General features: G+C 51.6%; 2 protein-coding genes across 2 annotated transcripts in view; one reads left to right on the top strand and one right to left on the bottom strand.

Annotated features, from left to right (window-relative positions):
- The first annotated feature begins 13046 nt into the window (after positions 1-13046).
- The window catches only part of LOC122374926 (neuronal acetylcholine receptor subunit alpha-7-like), a 34811-nt gene continuing 31956 nt past the window's right edge, over positions 13047-15901 (top strand). The window contains exon 1 of the mRNA XM_043353991.1: positions 13047-13187. Coding sequence (XP_043209926.1) covers positions 13092-13187 — 96 coding nt within the window. The 5' untranslated portion in view covers positions 13047-13091. The remainder of the gene's footprint in view (positions 13188-15901) is intronic.
- The window catches only part of LOC122374925 (signal transducer and activator of transcription 5B-like), an 85605-nt gene continuing 83342 nt past the window's right edge, over positions 13639-15901 (bottom strand). The window contains exon 17 of the mRNA XM_043353984.1: positions 13639-15539. Within this exon, the coding sequence (XP_043209919.1) occupies positions 15326-15539 (214 nt within the window). The 3' untranslated portion in view covers positions 13639-15325. The remainder of the gene's footprint in view (positions 15540-15901) is intronic.

Genomic DNA, 15901 nt, shown 5'->3' with positions numbered 1-15901 from the left:
TTTGAAAAAAAACAATGTCATTTAAATATTTAAAAGTATTTATTTTAATGCTTAAAGGGAAACATTTTTGTGAGTAACTGTCTCGATTTTGACCATTGAAACGGTATTGTATTTTTTGACGTCATCAAATAGCTCCAAAAAGAAATGTAATGTTTTCATTCCGTTCAAGGCCGCTGAAGAAACGCGGGATCTTGCGTGGGACATTGTCCGTTGTTAGCCGCGCAGAGTTGTGCCGTGGTTGTGCCTTTTTCATCCGTTTCTTACTTATTCATATGTGTGCATGAAGCTTTGATTTTGTTTTTTGTTATTGTGTGGCCGGTCAGTCAAACGCCCCTGTAGTAACCGGATGCTGCTTTTGATCGAGATGGAGTCAGACGATGATTGCAGAAAGCTAATAATATTGAAAGAGGGCCGGTTGCGTGGCATGTCTGTTCACAGTTGACATTTTGCTTTACTCAAGCTTATGACCTGAGAGCCTGGCTGGAAGTGACGGATCCAAACTTTTCACGTTAAAATGGCTGAGGGTGCAATAATCTCTAGTCTCTTCTCTACATAGCGGGCTGGTATAGGAGCGTCTTGCTATGCTGCCACCATAGCTGGCTAGTGATTTTCTTTTGGCTAGAAATGCATTAATCATTATCTCCACTGGCGAAAATGGCACTTGACATCACCGAATGCAACGTTCATGTTGTTAGGATACATAAAATCAGGAAGATTACGCGAATTAGGTAAGCAAACGTGGAATAAAATAGGTGCTGGATGTTTTGGTTTTGGTGCTGAATCAGCAAAAGCAAATACGGAGTTCAACTAGACGATCTGGCAACTTTAGGCTGTGTGGAAGCATTTAGGTGCCAGATTCAGATATTAGGGGTCAATAAGCATTTTGGGGCTGATCAGCAATTAGGTGCCAGAAACAGCTTTTTAGGGACCAGAAACAAATATTCCCCATGTTAAGATAGAAGATCGGAGACACTTCAGACCACAAACGACAGTATTTGCAACAACAATCCAAGAAAACAGACCTTTTCTTCCACGACAGAAAAGCCAGAATGCGGGTCCGCTACACCCAACTTCGCAAAATGAAAGTACATAATCCAGCAAGACGTTCATTTATTACAATTTTGTGTTAATTATTTGGGCTATTTGTATGAGTCATGGCCAAGTGTTATTTCAACGCGACATTCTAAAACTTTAAAATTTCCAGTTTTCTCCCTCCCTCATTCTTAGCTCAGATGAGCCAGTCCGCCTATCCCCGGCCGGGGTCCACATTAGTGTCGTCCGTTTGCCGGTCACGTCTGTTTTCTGCCGGCTCGGGGCCCGCCCAGTTGTCCCCGCCGTCTCACTAGTGGGTGCGGTGGCTCGCTCCACCGCGCCGCGCCGCGCGCTGACACATTTAGCATGCAGCAATGAGCGGTGTGTGCCGCCGACCGTGAAATGGCTCTCTGTGAGCTGCGTGCCAATATGGACTGCCACCCGGCACAGGTGCACCAATAACTGACTGATCCCTGTCGCCGCGCTACCGCAAACGAGACGGAAATCATTGGTGGAAACTTGATCAACTTGATCGGAATGATGCGACTCCGTTAGGAGATACTCGGTGTAGTGTCAATACCATTTGATTAGGTTTAGCGCTGAGGTAAGGGTAACAAACAAGCGTTGAATTACCATTCAGTGATGCTAGATAAGCGAAAATATCCCTTATTTATTTTAGGTGGTGTGTGCAAAATCATTGGATTTAGGATGGGATAATGTCATCCCATCGCGGTGAATGCGGATACCCGGCAGAAGGGCGATGTTTTATCGATAATAAAATTACTAACAGAAAAGCTTTCAAGTGTTCTAACTCATCGAATTTCTTAATCACCATATAAAAATGCTTATATTTTAATCACCAAGCCCATGTTACTACTGACCGCGACTTTGTCACCGTTCATTTCTCCAGAGAATTGACGTTGCTGTGCCGCTGGGTTTTCGGCGCTCGCAGTGACTGTGTGCGCGGTGCGTGTCCCGGTGCCGGGTGGGCGCTCCGCGGGTCAGCCGGCCGTGTCAGGCCGCCACTGGACATGACAGCCGAGGGTCCGTCCGGCCCGGCCCGCCCGATACGCGGGCACACCCGACCGGGCCGGACCGCACTGCCGCAGTGGCCATTAATCGATCGATGACCGTTTAGCGTATTAGCGCTGTCCTGTTGTCCCAATCACATCCTTCCGAAACGGGATATTTTTGCATTGTTTTAGTTTCTGTCCCGCGCTTGTTGCTTATGAGAATTGGAAACAAGTGCTTTATAAAACTTTTTTTCAGAACCCTTTGCTTTCTTCAATTCGCCTACAATTGTTCATAGAAACCCAATGTCAAGCTGATCAAATATAAATCACCATTAGGTTCTACTCCACCTTCCCATCCCTCCGATGAGCGTCACAACGTTCCAGTCATCTGCAGCAAATCAGGGGCATTAAAAGCGGCGCCTAGACGAAAACCGGCGGCTGGAGAAACTATGAGCGAGTATCGAATTACGCACTGCGTGAGAGACAGTCACTGACGTACTACTCAGAGACTGGCCGACTACTTCAGAGACCATCATCTGACGTCATCTGAGAGCCAGTCAGCTGACGCACTAACTTAGCAGAAATAACCAGCTGAGGTTGCTGTGTTGTAACGCGTGCACATCGAACCAGCTGCCGCCTGTCGGTGTTCGTTCAATGAGGCCGATAAAAAGGGAACTATAAAACTGGACGTCCGTGCCCGTTTCTTTGAAGTTTGAGTTGTAGGAATAGCGCTGTTTGCTGGCCGTCGTCACGCTGGGTAGGTATGAGATCTCCGATGGATAGGTAATCGATTAGAGCGACCACAAAGCTTTCAATCACATTAGCACGTACCAGTCTGCTAGCACGCACCTCTTGAGCCGACGTTACCACGAAACAGACATATTGACGCTCAGTGCACGTACCGCGGCGTCCGGGCTCTCAACCGGTGGTCCTGCCTCCATCGAACCGGTAAGGGCTGCTCGACGTCCGACAGGTCTGTTCAAAGGCAGCTGCCGACAGCGGTCAGCGGTGGCAGCTGTCCGCGAGCAGGAGCACTTCTGCTGACAGCTGAGGGGTGTCCGAGCGGCTGTCCGAGCCGGACGGACCCAACACCGGGGGGGGGGGGGGGGGCAGCCACTCCGGGCACTGGCTACCGGAGGTGGGACACTGGGGATTCCGAGACCCACTCGGAATAGAGGCCCGCTGTACTTCAACGTCTTTTATTCACGAGTTGAAAGGCCAACAAATTGGTCATTAGGCTTATCAGAAGAAGGGATACAAATAACCTGAATCAGGGTCTCAAATTAAGAAGAGTCAACAATAAATTAAAAAAAAAACACGACTGAATGAAGGCGAGACAAAGTGATTGGATTGGGAACCCAAGAGGGGAGGATGAGAGAGAGAGAGAGAGAGAGAGAGAGAGAAGAGAGAGAGAGAGAGAGAGAGAGAGAGAGAGAGAGAGAGAGAGAGAGAGAGAGAGAGAGAGATAGAGAGAGCGAGAGAGAGAGAGAAGGAGAGATACGAGGAGAGAAGGCGAGAGAGAGAGAGAGAGAGAGCGAGAGAAGAGAGTGAGAGAGAGAGAGAGAGAGAGAGAGAGGAGAGAGAGAGAGGAGAGACGAGAGAGAGAGAGGAGAGACGAGAGGAAGAGAGAGGAGAGAGAGAGAGGAGAGGAGAGAGAGAGGAGAGAGAGGCGGAGCCGGGGACTCCATACCGTCCCCGCCGTTTTCCCAAACAGTGCCGGTGCCAGGGACGGTGCGGTTCGCGCGGTGTCTGTCCGCCGCCGTACTCAGCCCTCTGCGGACCGTCAACCGTCACCGTCACCGACGGCGGAGGACGACAGACAGAGAGGAGACGCCGAACCCGACGCGACCGCCCGGCGACGGGAAAACCGTCCAGTGCCGATCCAGACGGGCGCACATTAGCCGACCCCCGGCTGAATGGGGCGCGCACTGCGCAGCAGAGGCCCATTACAACGGGGACAGTCAGGAGAGCTTTTGTAGAATTAAAAATGTTTTTAGTCAGGTTTGCAGCGTGTGCGTGTAAACTGACTTTTAAATAAGGTATTCCTATAGCAGTACAAACAATTACCTGGTGACAAAACTTTACCTAATTTAGGTCATAACATCCAACTAATTCAAGTTCCATGACAAATCATGGGGTCCTCGCGCGGGGTAGTTATGAGAAAACACGTAGAGCAATAAAATGCTCTTATTGATATATTGAATTGTCGTTTATTGTTTCTTACGCGTTTTCAGCCACAGGCAAAACCCATTCACGGCTGAGGTCAAAGATTCGTCCCATTAAATTCCACAATGACATGCATATCATTAAGAAATGCCTAAACCATGCAGCCAATGATTTTGGTGACATCAATGAAAATGAAACAGCGGTACACAATGCCATTTATTCACCTTTCTCTCAAAGAAGAGACAATATCCAGCAGGGCAGCTTCCTTCCGCCATGCACCGACGCTCAGCACAAATAACTTTGGCGGCAATTTCGCCTCGGATCAGTAGCATACATGCCAAACGGTGATGGAGTTTGGGAAAAGTTCGGCACTCTAGGCTGAGTGATAAGGTGTTTTCATATCTCCTCCGCGAACAGTTCCAATGACGCTAAAAGTAAAGTTGGTAGAAGTGTTTTACGAGAACTAAGACAAGTATCAGCTTTCATTTCTCCTTCCCACATTTATGATGAACGTTTATGTGGATGTTCTCACAAAAGAGAGAAGCTCCGCAGAAGAACCACAATGGAGAAGTAGCAGCAGTGAAATCTTCGAAGGTTCTTACCTGCATACCTATGCTTCGCCAAATAATGATAAACAAATTTACCAACCAAAATGAACGCAAAGCAGACATTACAGCATCGTTGTGCTGCTAAATGGGTACAACTATGATGCCGTCATCACCGCATAAGTTCGATTCCTCGCACTGACCGAAATCGGATATTGGGATCTGACTAAACCACACTGAATCAGATGTACTCTAGGAAGCTAACCGGCGGTTTGTATCCTATCGTTGGTTTGTAGGATACCATGCGGGTATCATGTCCATTGTCCTCATGCATCAAATAGCATTGTAAAAACGTAATGGAAGGCAAGTCACCTACGGCACCTTTCATACTGCAGCGTAACACCCGATAGGCTCGGCACATGCATTTTAATTGGCACATCCAGCTCCCTGGCGGCGGGGGTCCTGTGCAGCTATATCACGTTTTCCTCCGTCAGAGTTCATCCCGGCGCCGTTCCCGCGGCGGCCATTGTGAGCGCCGTTGCGGCTGTTTATGACCGAGCGTCGGCACATGAATAGGCTCTATGGTCGGCGGCGGGCCCGCAGCTGGTCCTGGTCCTGTACGCTCGGCGGGCGTATATGTATACACAGCCGGGCGCGGAGCGAGCACCGCCCCACGATTAGCCGGTCATGTCACTTTGTCTTGTCGTAATGACCGACTGACATGAGCCGCGGCCGGGCCGTTCCGCCGCCGGCGAGGGTGGTGCAGTTTCTGTCAGCGGCAGGTCAGACGGGCGAGCAGGGCCGAGAGGCGAGCTGACACCAGCCTCCAGTGAGGAGACAGCACTTCTTGAGCTACCCGTCTGGAACTTTGGCCAGACGGAACTTGGGTGGCGACCGAACACTTCTCTGACACAGACTGACAGCTCAATCGGTGTCCGATCGGCCGCCATCACACGGACCTGCCGCACTGCCGCCGAGCCGGAGCCGCGGCTGTCCGCACCCCGGTCAGGGCTCCCCCGGACCTCCCCGGCCGCCCCGGCAGTCGCGGCACGTCCCTCGACAGTTCAATGGGCCGATCTGAGCGGCCGGCTGTTCTGCGAGTCGTCCCGTTTTCATCTGCCGACACTGCCTCGCGCGCCCGTGTCGTCCCGGGGAGAGAAAGCTCTGTCAGCGAGAGGGAGTTGACAGCAGCAGACACAGTGAACTAGTCCCTCTGCTGAACATGTCCAGGACTGTTGAGTGTTGAGGCATCATTGACCAGACCGGCCCCGGTGTGAATAAGAGCATACACAGCTGGTGGCACGCTGACCTTTGTCGCAAATGGCTGTCGCAATTCCATCTAAACCTGCATGTATTGTGGTGATCCGGAGGCCAGAGTTTTGAGTGGACCATTTGCGGCGTTACACCGGGTGCCATGTGCCGCCAGGAAGTGTTATATCGCGGCCGGCATTCTGACAGTTTCTCAGACCCGTCTGGTGTATGTTGGGGCGGGTGCTGCGGTCCGCCGGCCCTGAACTGATGTAGTTCCGGCCATTTCCGACAGCCCCCAGATCTGATCAACTTTACACACCCTGACCCGGCTGGCACCACCCGGTCCATTATTATCTGCCATGCAACCCCCACTGGCTGGACGATCCCAAATATAACCTCAAACTGCATACACCTAATTGACTGTAGTTTTTTCTTTGCCTTCTTAGAAAGTCATGTAGCTACCGAGATGTCCACGATCCATTAAAAGGAATGGTGAATGATTTCATCGGCACAGTCCATCAATAATTACCATTTGATTCGTAAATTGACATTTACTACATCTTTCCCCCAAAAACATCACATAAAAACTGCAAACTGAGTCTATTTTATCCCTTCTTTGTCTTTATCTTACGAGTGCGATGATGGTAAGAGGTCTTTATTGCCGTCGTGGTCCTCTCGTTTCATACTGGTCATCCTGCCCGTGTCCTTCCGCGGGTGGGCGGCTGGTGCAGTCTCGGGTCAGTGGTTCCACAGGATCAGTGACACGCGGCACGGGATCAGTACCGGACAGGATCAGTGGCCCCGCAGGATCTGGCGGACAGGATCAGCGGCCGCACAACACTGGCTAAGCGCCGTCTCGGTCCGGCGCGCCGCAACCAGCTCTGATTGGTCGGACTCTGGTGAAAGGAGCCGCACCGCACAGCTGACAGGGACTGCTGAGTCGGACCGCGGGGCACAGCGCCCAAAGGCCGCCCGGCACACCAATTTACAAACTTAGTCGGCGAGCTGGCACACATAGCTGATACGTTTGAGGCTGTTGGGGGGGCATTCCATGTCAACCGGGACAGCCAAAATCGGCCACCTCTGCGATTTTGTTCAAACTTGGTATACTTATTGGCTATTGGGTAAAACCTCTGAGAGTGAAAGGATTTTGTCATATGCCCTCGGGCTACAGAGATACAAGTCGCTAAACTTCTGCTTTATGAGCAGAATTGGACGTGTATTGCAATCTTGAAAGATCTATAGCTTCAACATTTTTGAAGTTATTAATTTCAAACAAACTGAAACGTGTACATAAGGAGTTATGCTAGTAAAATTTGACAATTTTTACATTATTCGGTGATTTTGAATTTATTTTATTTTGAATTTATTCCTGAAAATGTAATTTGTGAAAAATGGGTACCCCTCGATTTTGCTCAAATTTAGATATTGTCTTCCACTACACGTAAGGCACAGGTGCTGAGAAAATTAGAGTGGGCCAACGATAACTTTGGATGATATAGCAACAAGCAGTGCAACGTAGCACGGGCGGTGGAAGGGGCCGATTTCGCTAACCCCACCAGTTTATCGCCAATAACTCACGACATAATTATTATATTAACGTTAAACTTTCAGTATCTGTCCAGAATCGAATTGCAAATCCTCCCGTGCAAGAAATAGGTAAATCGGTCTACAACTTTTCTAGTAATAGCGGTGTAAAGTTAAACATTCCTGTCGGAGCGGCTCGGCGGCCGGCGCCGGCCGTTGCCGCCTGAATGGTAGACTGTGCCGGCGTGGGACGGTTCCATCTTTGCACCGCGCTTCTTACCGCTGATAATGATCGATTCGTGTCAAATTTTGTGTGAAGGCTTAAAAATGTACAGGCAATCTAATGTTACGAAAATCAACTAGTAAAATAAATTATTAGGGTGCAAACACAATATGTGACTATGACGTTTCCCGCGTCGGCCGATTCCCGCCTCTGCCGGCGACATGTTACTCTTAGCAAGTCACTAACTGCCAAATTTATGGTAAGATTAACTAGAGCTTCTCATAACACTACAAATGTCGTATAAAGGAAGAAATAGGAAAATCGGCCAGTATCTCTTAGAGCTATGGGCGTATAAACGCAAAATAGTCACTATAGCAAATTTGATCACGTTTAACCTCATTTGATCTTGAATATATTGATCTAGGACCATGAAATTGGCACACGATAATGTTCCCCGCCTACAATTCAAATTCCGTTTTTTTTTTTAAATACCTTTTTTGGCTAAACCGGGCTTTTCTCCCTTAGCGCTGGGAGAGTCAGGCGTATTTCCTTTTTGCAACCAAAGAGAGGCGCTGCCCGGAGAATGCCCAATTTCATCATTAATAACTGGCTTACGATGACCAGTTATCTTCGTGGCTTAGTAGTAAGTGTGCCGAGTGTACCCACCTCGAAATCTAAAGGTCGCTGGCTCGCAGCGGGTCAGCCTGAAGTGTTAAACACGCATTTGTTTTTTAAGTAGCATCTGGCCAGCCGGCAACGTCGTGAGGGCTAATGTTCGTATCTAGGTAGCATTTGGCCAGTCGGCAACTGCCGTGAGGGCTGTACATATTTACGCGTGTTAGATTAGGTCAGGTCACGTCAGGTCAGGTTGGGTTTGCTTTGGTTTGGGGTAGAAAGAAGCATCTACGGGTAGCGCCTCTCCTAAGTTGCTAAAACGAAACACGCGAGTGCCAGACATTCCGAAGTCCAAAAGACAGTTACGTAGACGTCGGCCCATTCTGGATTTTTTATATGATGTAGCTAATTTAAAGGAGAATAAAATATGTAAAAATCAGCAAAATCGAAGGATACCCATTTTTCAGAAAATCAAAATTTATTTTTTGAATTTTAATTAAGTTCACTAATTAGTTAATTACGTCAATATTGTTATCCTCAAATTAAAGCCTGACCTATTCCCTCCATTTCACACTTTGTTTCGTGGTGATATGTCTAAAACTTCAATGGTTATGACGCTCTAAAGATGATAATGTGCCTTGCCTAAGTCAATGTTTGATGACGTTTATCTCGGAAACGTGACGTCATATCTTGACAAAAATATGTCTCCATTCTTTTCACATATAGATAAGTAGTTTCACAAAGTTCCGCAAAAATCGGAGGAGGTGAGGTTCAAAATGATCATTTTTTGTCCCACTTGACGTGGAATGCCCCTGGGATAGTTGCGTCAGTGACCTGCGCTACCTGACCAGTGCCTGACATAAAATCGGCTCGTAGCATCATAATCGCAGAAGTGATGAGATACACTCTGAGAAACCCTGTGGCATTAGCCCACCTGATAGAATGCCACGACCTGAATCGTCGGAATTACTAACACCCACACCTAAACTACACCGACTGCACATCGTTTACACGGATCAGCACGGCCGGGATTGCCGGAACGGCGGCCAGCGGACGCGGCGAGCTGTATTTTAACCGGGCTCGACGCCGCACGGGCGCCCCGACGTGCCCTGGTCGTCGTAACGGTCAGCGCGTCTCCGGCGACGACCGACCGAGCGTATCAAACAGCAGCATAAAGGAAACGGGCGCCGTCGCCGGGGCGGTCCGACAAACTGCCGGCGGCCGGCGGTCGGCGAGGGAAGCCTAGGGAGGCAGCTGGGGTGGTCTCACATTTCCTTACAGAGGTCAACGGAGGATAAAAGTAAAACTGCATTAGATTTTCCGTGATTAATTGATTGTATGCTAGCGTTACTATTATGATTGTCTGAAATTTATAAAACCGTATGCCTCACGCCAAGATGCCTGGACGAATGCATGATCTTTTCTGAAGGAAGGGTAGTTCTAAGTCCGTAAATAACTACCCTCGCGAACAAGTAGCCAGTGAACCACGAAATCCGCCTAAGTCGCTCCTCTCATGTGTGAAATAATTAGCAGCTGATTCTATTTAAGACCATTCTTTGCATTAAACTTTCAGTACGAAAGCCTTCTATTTATATCAGATTTAAAACTCTCAAAATAGCCACGTTGTCATTAGTAGGTAAAGCAGGCCGCTATGTTGGCATTGGCTAGGCTGGCATACATAGCCGGCAGCGTTAGCGCCAGCGCCGTGCATAGCCCCTCGACGCCGCGATGCAGAGCTTAGAACAGCGGCGCGCCGATCCGAGTTGTTAGTCGTCCCGTTTCATATTCCCAGATTTACAGTTCCATAAATCAGGCCAGATTCTCACAACGGCTAATCAGCGTCCGAGGAGCTCCAGGTTCGGGCTGGGACTGCGGGCCGCCGCGCCCGTCTGAGCTGACGTCATAGGACCATTACCGACAGCGGCAGCACACCGACCGCCCAGTCCGCCCCGTCTGACACCCGCGCCGCTCGTACTTACAGACGACGCAACACAGCACTCATAGTTGAGCTGGGTCGCACATTTCCTGCTGAATATGAGTCTGCGGCACTTTCATGGTATTTGTCTGGTCGGATGGAGCTTATCCTAGTGGATCTGCGGAGATGAGCCAGTTCCGAGTGACGAACTTTGCTCGGCTGGCAAACACTCACACACAACTCTCTGCTCTGAATTCTGGCAGCTGCTGGAAATTAATGGCCACCTTAGTACCGAAAACGGAAACAACAGCCCCATCCAGTTCTAAGCATCTAATCAACTTTCAAACAGAGTAGACGGAATTATACGAAGCTTATAACATGGTCGCTTCTAGCAAGGCTCAGTGGCAGATTTGATAGAAATTATAAAAGAGCGTACCTAGTAGATACTGCAAATGATATTGATTGCCTTTACCCTGCGCTTGATAACTATGCCATCGGCCATTTAAAATTTAAAAGCAATAAAATGTCATATTTACAACAATACCCAAAGATAAATCAGTGCGAGACATTTCCGTAACTTATTACAAACAATCTCTCGTCAAGTACTGCGCACTATATCAGTAGGTACCAGCCCCGACCATTTCAAACATTTCAGCCCCGGTCCGTCCCTCTCAGCCCCCCCCCCCCCCCCCAACCACCGCCGTCTCCTCGCCACGTCCGCGGGCCAGACGTGGCGCGTCTCTAATGCCGCAATCAGATCGTCATCGAGCGCCACATTCGGCGCGCTGCACTCGAATGGTGATTAGCATTGGGCGGCGGGCGGCCTGTTTTGAAGCGGCTCCGGCTGTGGCGGGGGAGGCGGGGGGGGGGGGGGCGTGCCCGCGGCACTCGTCCGAGGGCGTCACGTGACCAATTAGCCGCGGCAGAGGCGGTAAATGACGGCCGAACGGCTGTGGTTGTCGGCCGAACAGACAGCCCGCTCGGCCGTGGCCGACGCGCAGAGATAAACAGAGCGGCGGTCGGCACTGCGGGAGGCTCGGCGATCAAACGGCCGGCGCTTATCGACTGCGGATGCACTGAAAACTTTTTTACCATTTCCTGAAGGGTAAACCCGCCATAGCATGGTAGCTTGACACACAGACGTTTTTTACCACCTTCCAGATGGTAAATTTTACTCTTTCATGAAGAGTAAACTCGCCAGGGAGGGGTAACATGACACACAGACGTTTTTTACCATCTTCTGAATGGTAAACTCTTTTGATTTACTCTTGTCTAGAGTGTAACATTTTTTGGGTTACACTCTTTGAAAGGGTAAATCTTAAACGGGACCCTTTTCTAGGGAGTAACGCATCATCTACTCTGTGCTTTACCCTCCTACAGAGAGTATTATCTTCTGGCCTACCCTTTGTCACATGGTAATGTTTACTCTTTCCTTTAGTGTAAACCCCCCAGAGGATGGTAACAGACTCACAGACGCTTGCTTCAGAAGCTTCACGAAGCTTCTGTTAACCGGAGCTCACCAACTAAAAAAACATGCTTCAAGAGCAACAATGTATATTTGGCTTCCGTACAAACAATACGAGGGGCACACCAGCCATGAACATTGTGAGACTCTTCACTTATGCACACGAATTTATACGAAGCGTTCAGCAATGCACAAGCGGTAAATAAACACCACGATACAACTTGAATGCACTTTGAATGTGAATACAAGACATTCAGCGCCCTCATATTGGATAAGGCACAGCGCACAATATTTGAAGAGAGCGACGGCGTTCCTGGGTCTCTGCGTCTGCGACGGCGTTCCTGGGCCCGTCTGCGTGAGATAATGAGACTGGATCACTACAGTGCAAGGCTTTTTCGAAGTCACCAACAAAATGCATAAGCTTGTAGCATCACAACAAAATTAATGTACGTACTCACAACCTAGGCCACGTGGCCGTGCACGGGGTCCTGTTAACCAGGTCAAATTAGCACCACTCAACGGCATGCAATGCTCTAGCACATCGGTACTTACAATAAAATGTCCATGCAGAGGCTCTATAGGCGATGAACAACACGCAAGCACAATCACCAACGGCCACGCCGCGCGGCACCGACACTGCTCACATCCGCTCTCGGAGACCAACGGCCGAAAACTGACAGATGCGCGCGGCCTTCAAACCGCAAACGGCCGATCTCGTTTCTGATTGGCTGAGTGATTCCATTTCAAATATCATCTTCACGAGGGTAAACAAGATCCACGCATGAAACGACTATCTGTACACGAGTCACGATACCCAGAAAGAAAGAGTTTTCGTGATGTTCTGGATCGCGAGAGTAATATTGATATTTACATGGTAATAATACTCTTCGCTGGCGAATAAGTTCATATTAACCACGTACCGTTACTATGCACATAATGGTAGCAAAGAGTTACCCTTTCAATATACTCTTATCTTGCTGGTTTGATGAAAATGAACCCTCCAGGAGGTAGTAAAAAAGTTTTGAGTGTGGTTATTCTGCATACACACCGGAAAGTATAGTAAATGCCCTGCATCTATGGTTGCAAATAGTATCACTCTTTTACCACCCCGTCTCAGCGAGCCGGTGTATGACGGATGCGTAGCGATAGTGGAGTAGGGAACGGCGACAGAGGTCTTGTGTTACCAGTGATCCAGACATGACAGAACACCCCGCCCCCACCCCTGTGTCCCCAATGAACCGGGATATTACTGAGCTGAGTGCTGACAGACTACTCCGCTTTGTTCCCAGTGAGCCGTGTGCTGTGTGACGAGAGCGAGTACCGGCTGACGCAGTACCTGATGTCCAACTACGACCCGTCAGTGCGACCGGCGCGCAACTCGGCGGAGCCACTCGAGGTCAACTTCAGCCTCTCTCTGCACCACATCATTGACGTGGTAAGGATCGCGGAGGACACGCGGGCCCTACCGCCCGGACCTGTGCGTGGCAGAGGTCGGGCAGGTATGATCTGCTCAGACAGTCGTGAGTGAAACAGCGGTCACACTCGACATGTCGTGCGTGGACCACTGTTGCAGCCTGTAAGCTTGTATCGCTACTTGGACTGGCCGCCTGTCGGCCGTCCGGTCCACTGCGAACCACTGGCCCAACACTGAAAACGCCATTTCTCCGTTCCGCTGCGCTTGCAAATGCATGACTGATGAATATGGGTCTGTGTATTCGTACGTTTGTACACCCGTCATGCACTTTGGGTGCAGATTACGCTTACACAGCCAGCAATGCATGGAAACACAGTACCACAGGCGGCGGCGGGGTGGCGGTGGACAATCGGAAAGACAAGAACGCTGAACAATGTGTAGGATCAGTGTTCGCGGCACGGCGTGGGCGCACAGACTGAGCCAACAGTGTTGGAGCCACACGGCAGGTGTCGCTGCAGTGGCGCCCGCGGACAGAGAAAGTTTTTGCCGCACGACCCCGTAGGTGTCGCTCGTCAAATGCATTTCTCCGTTCCGCTGCGCTTGCAAATGCATGACTGATGAATATGGGTCTGTGTATTCGTACGTTTGTACACCCGTCATGCACTTTGGGTGCAGATTACGCCCAACACCCCATCTGCACCCGCGCGGAACGGAGAGGCATTCGCTATGAACAAAATTGCCAGGGCGGCAGAAAGCTAATGGAAAACGATGGATGCCTCTGGATTAACAGACGTGGCGATAACGCGACGGCAGAGGACATGACATGCCGCGCACGGCGTAATTCACCTCACGCGACGCACAAACATGGCACCGTCGGCGGTGCGGCTGTGGCGTAGAAACTGCAGTTGCATCTGGGTTATGGCTGTGCGGGCGAGCTAAACCAACAATGAACACGCGAGCCCGACGTTACATATATACAGATACATCACTGTGGCGCGCAGCCGTCGGGAGTTGGGACTGCCGCTCCGCCGGCGAGGGCGGCGGTCCCAGAGCCCGGACCTGAAACAGGCAGCTGACAGACTACCGCTCCGCCCGTGAGGCGGGGGTCCGGGGGCCCGGACCTAAAACAGGCAGCTGACAAGACTGCCGCTCGCCCGTGAAGGCGGCGGTCCGGGATCCCGGACCGAAAACAGGCAGGTGGCCAAGGACGCCGCCGCTCCGCCTGCGAGGGCGGCGGTTTGGGAGCCCGGGCCTGAACAGGCAGCGTCGGGACTGCCGCTACGCCTGCTAGGGCGCGGCCCGTGCACCCAGACCTAGAACGGGCAGCTGTGGCTCGGGTTTGGGAGCGGTAGCGGTGGAAGGCCGGCAACGTTAACCCTCTTTGGACGGGACCCGCCGCTTAGGATGCCTGAAGGAGGGAGACCGGCCGCCGTACGTATCGCCGCACGGCCTGGGACGACCAGCGGCCGGCGTGGCAGAGTTGAGGCTCCGTTAGTCCGACTGCGGCGCCGTGGGAGGCGCCGCTGATGCGAAGGCAGTGCCCGGAGAGGCGGGCTGGGTTGAGACCAGCTCGACGGCCCGCCATGCGAAGTACGCGAGTGAGATCGCGCGATGTCAGAGGGCGGCGATGGCCGCCGATAAACAGTGCGTCATCAGGAAGGCCCGTGCCGCGGACCGCGAGGTAGTCGCGGACAGCGGCGACCGGACACGTGGCAAGATCAGGCCGGGCTCGAAGCGTGGTGGTGAACGGGGAGGCCGACGTTTTTGAGGATGGAATGGTGAGAGAAAGCTGGGGGCCGACGAGACTCACGTGGCTGAGTCGGACTGTGTGGGTCAGGTCTCGGCCGCGCACGACCTCGCCCGGGCGAAGCATAGCAAAGAAAGCCAATGTAAAGATGGCACGGAATGCAGCACGGTCTACCGGGGAGAGGCCTAGGAAATGGAGTGCGGCGCAGAGCTCGCCGAGCTCGGTCAGGGAGACGGCGAGGCGGTTGTCCGCACTCGGCCGTAGCCGGCGGGATCCCGCTAACAGCTGTCGCACCCGGAAGTCCGCCGTGGGATCCGGCGCGCCGGCTAGCTTGTGGCCGTAGGAGATGGCAGACGCCTCGGCGGCGAGGGTGGAAGCGGAACAGCCCTGCTCGTGTCGAGAGGCCAGGAAATCAGCAGTGTCGGCCACTGAGATGGGAAACAGGGCAGCAGTGGGCGGCAGAGTGAGGAAAACGCGGATTTGGCCCCACACTGCTCGATAAGAGCGAATGGTGGCAGGAGCTAGCGCGGCACCAGCTAGCTGGTGAACGGTGAGAGCGTGCCGCAGGCCGGCCAGTCCCAGGACGTCGGCGTGGCTGCTGCGGACGGGCGGAGCTCCTTGAAGACCTGCACAAGACCGCGGGACAGGGCGTCAGCTGCTGCATTGGCGATGCCGGGTGTGTGCACGGCACGCACGAGAATGTTATGAGAGACGGTGGTGAGAAAAAGGAATCGGAGCCATGGCATTAGGGCAGGCGAGCGAGATGACTGAGAGGTTATACAGGCCACCACAGCGGAGTTATCTGAGCGCACAAGGACGCAGCGATGCGCGAACCGATCTCGCCACACGTGCACGGCTACAGCGACAGCCACTAGTTCCAAAACGCTGATAGGGGCCTCGCGGAGGGACGCGGGCCACGGCCCCAGGAGCCGGTGCACAGAGACATTAGGTCATGCGCGTGGACAGGGCGATGAATACAACAAGATAC

The sequence above is a fragment of the Amphibalanus amphitrite genome, unplaced genomic scaffold (assembly GCF_019059575.1).
Source record: "Amphibalanus amphitrite isolate SeventyFive unplaced genomic scaffold, NRLGWU_Aamphi_draft 001740F_arrow, whole genome shotgun sequence".
NCBI lineage: Eukaryota > Metazoa > Arthropoda > Thecostraca > Balanomorpha > Balanidae > Amphibalanus > Amphibalanus amphitrite.
The sequence above is the reverse complement of the archived record's forward strand: the minus strand, read 5'-3'. Positions and strand labels throughout refer to the sequence as shown.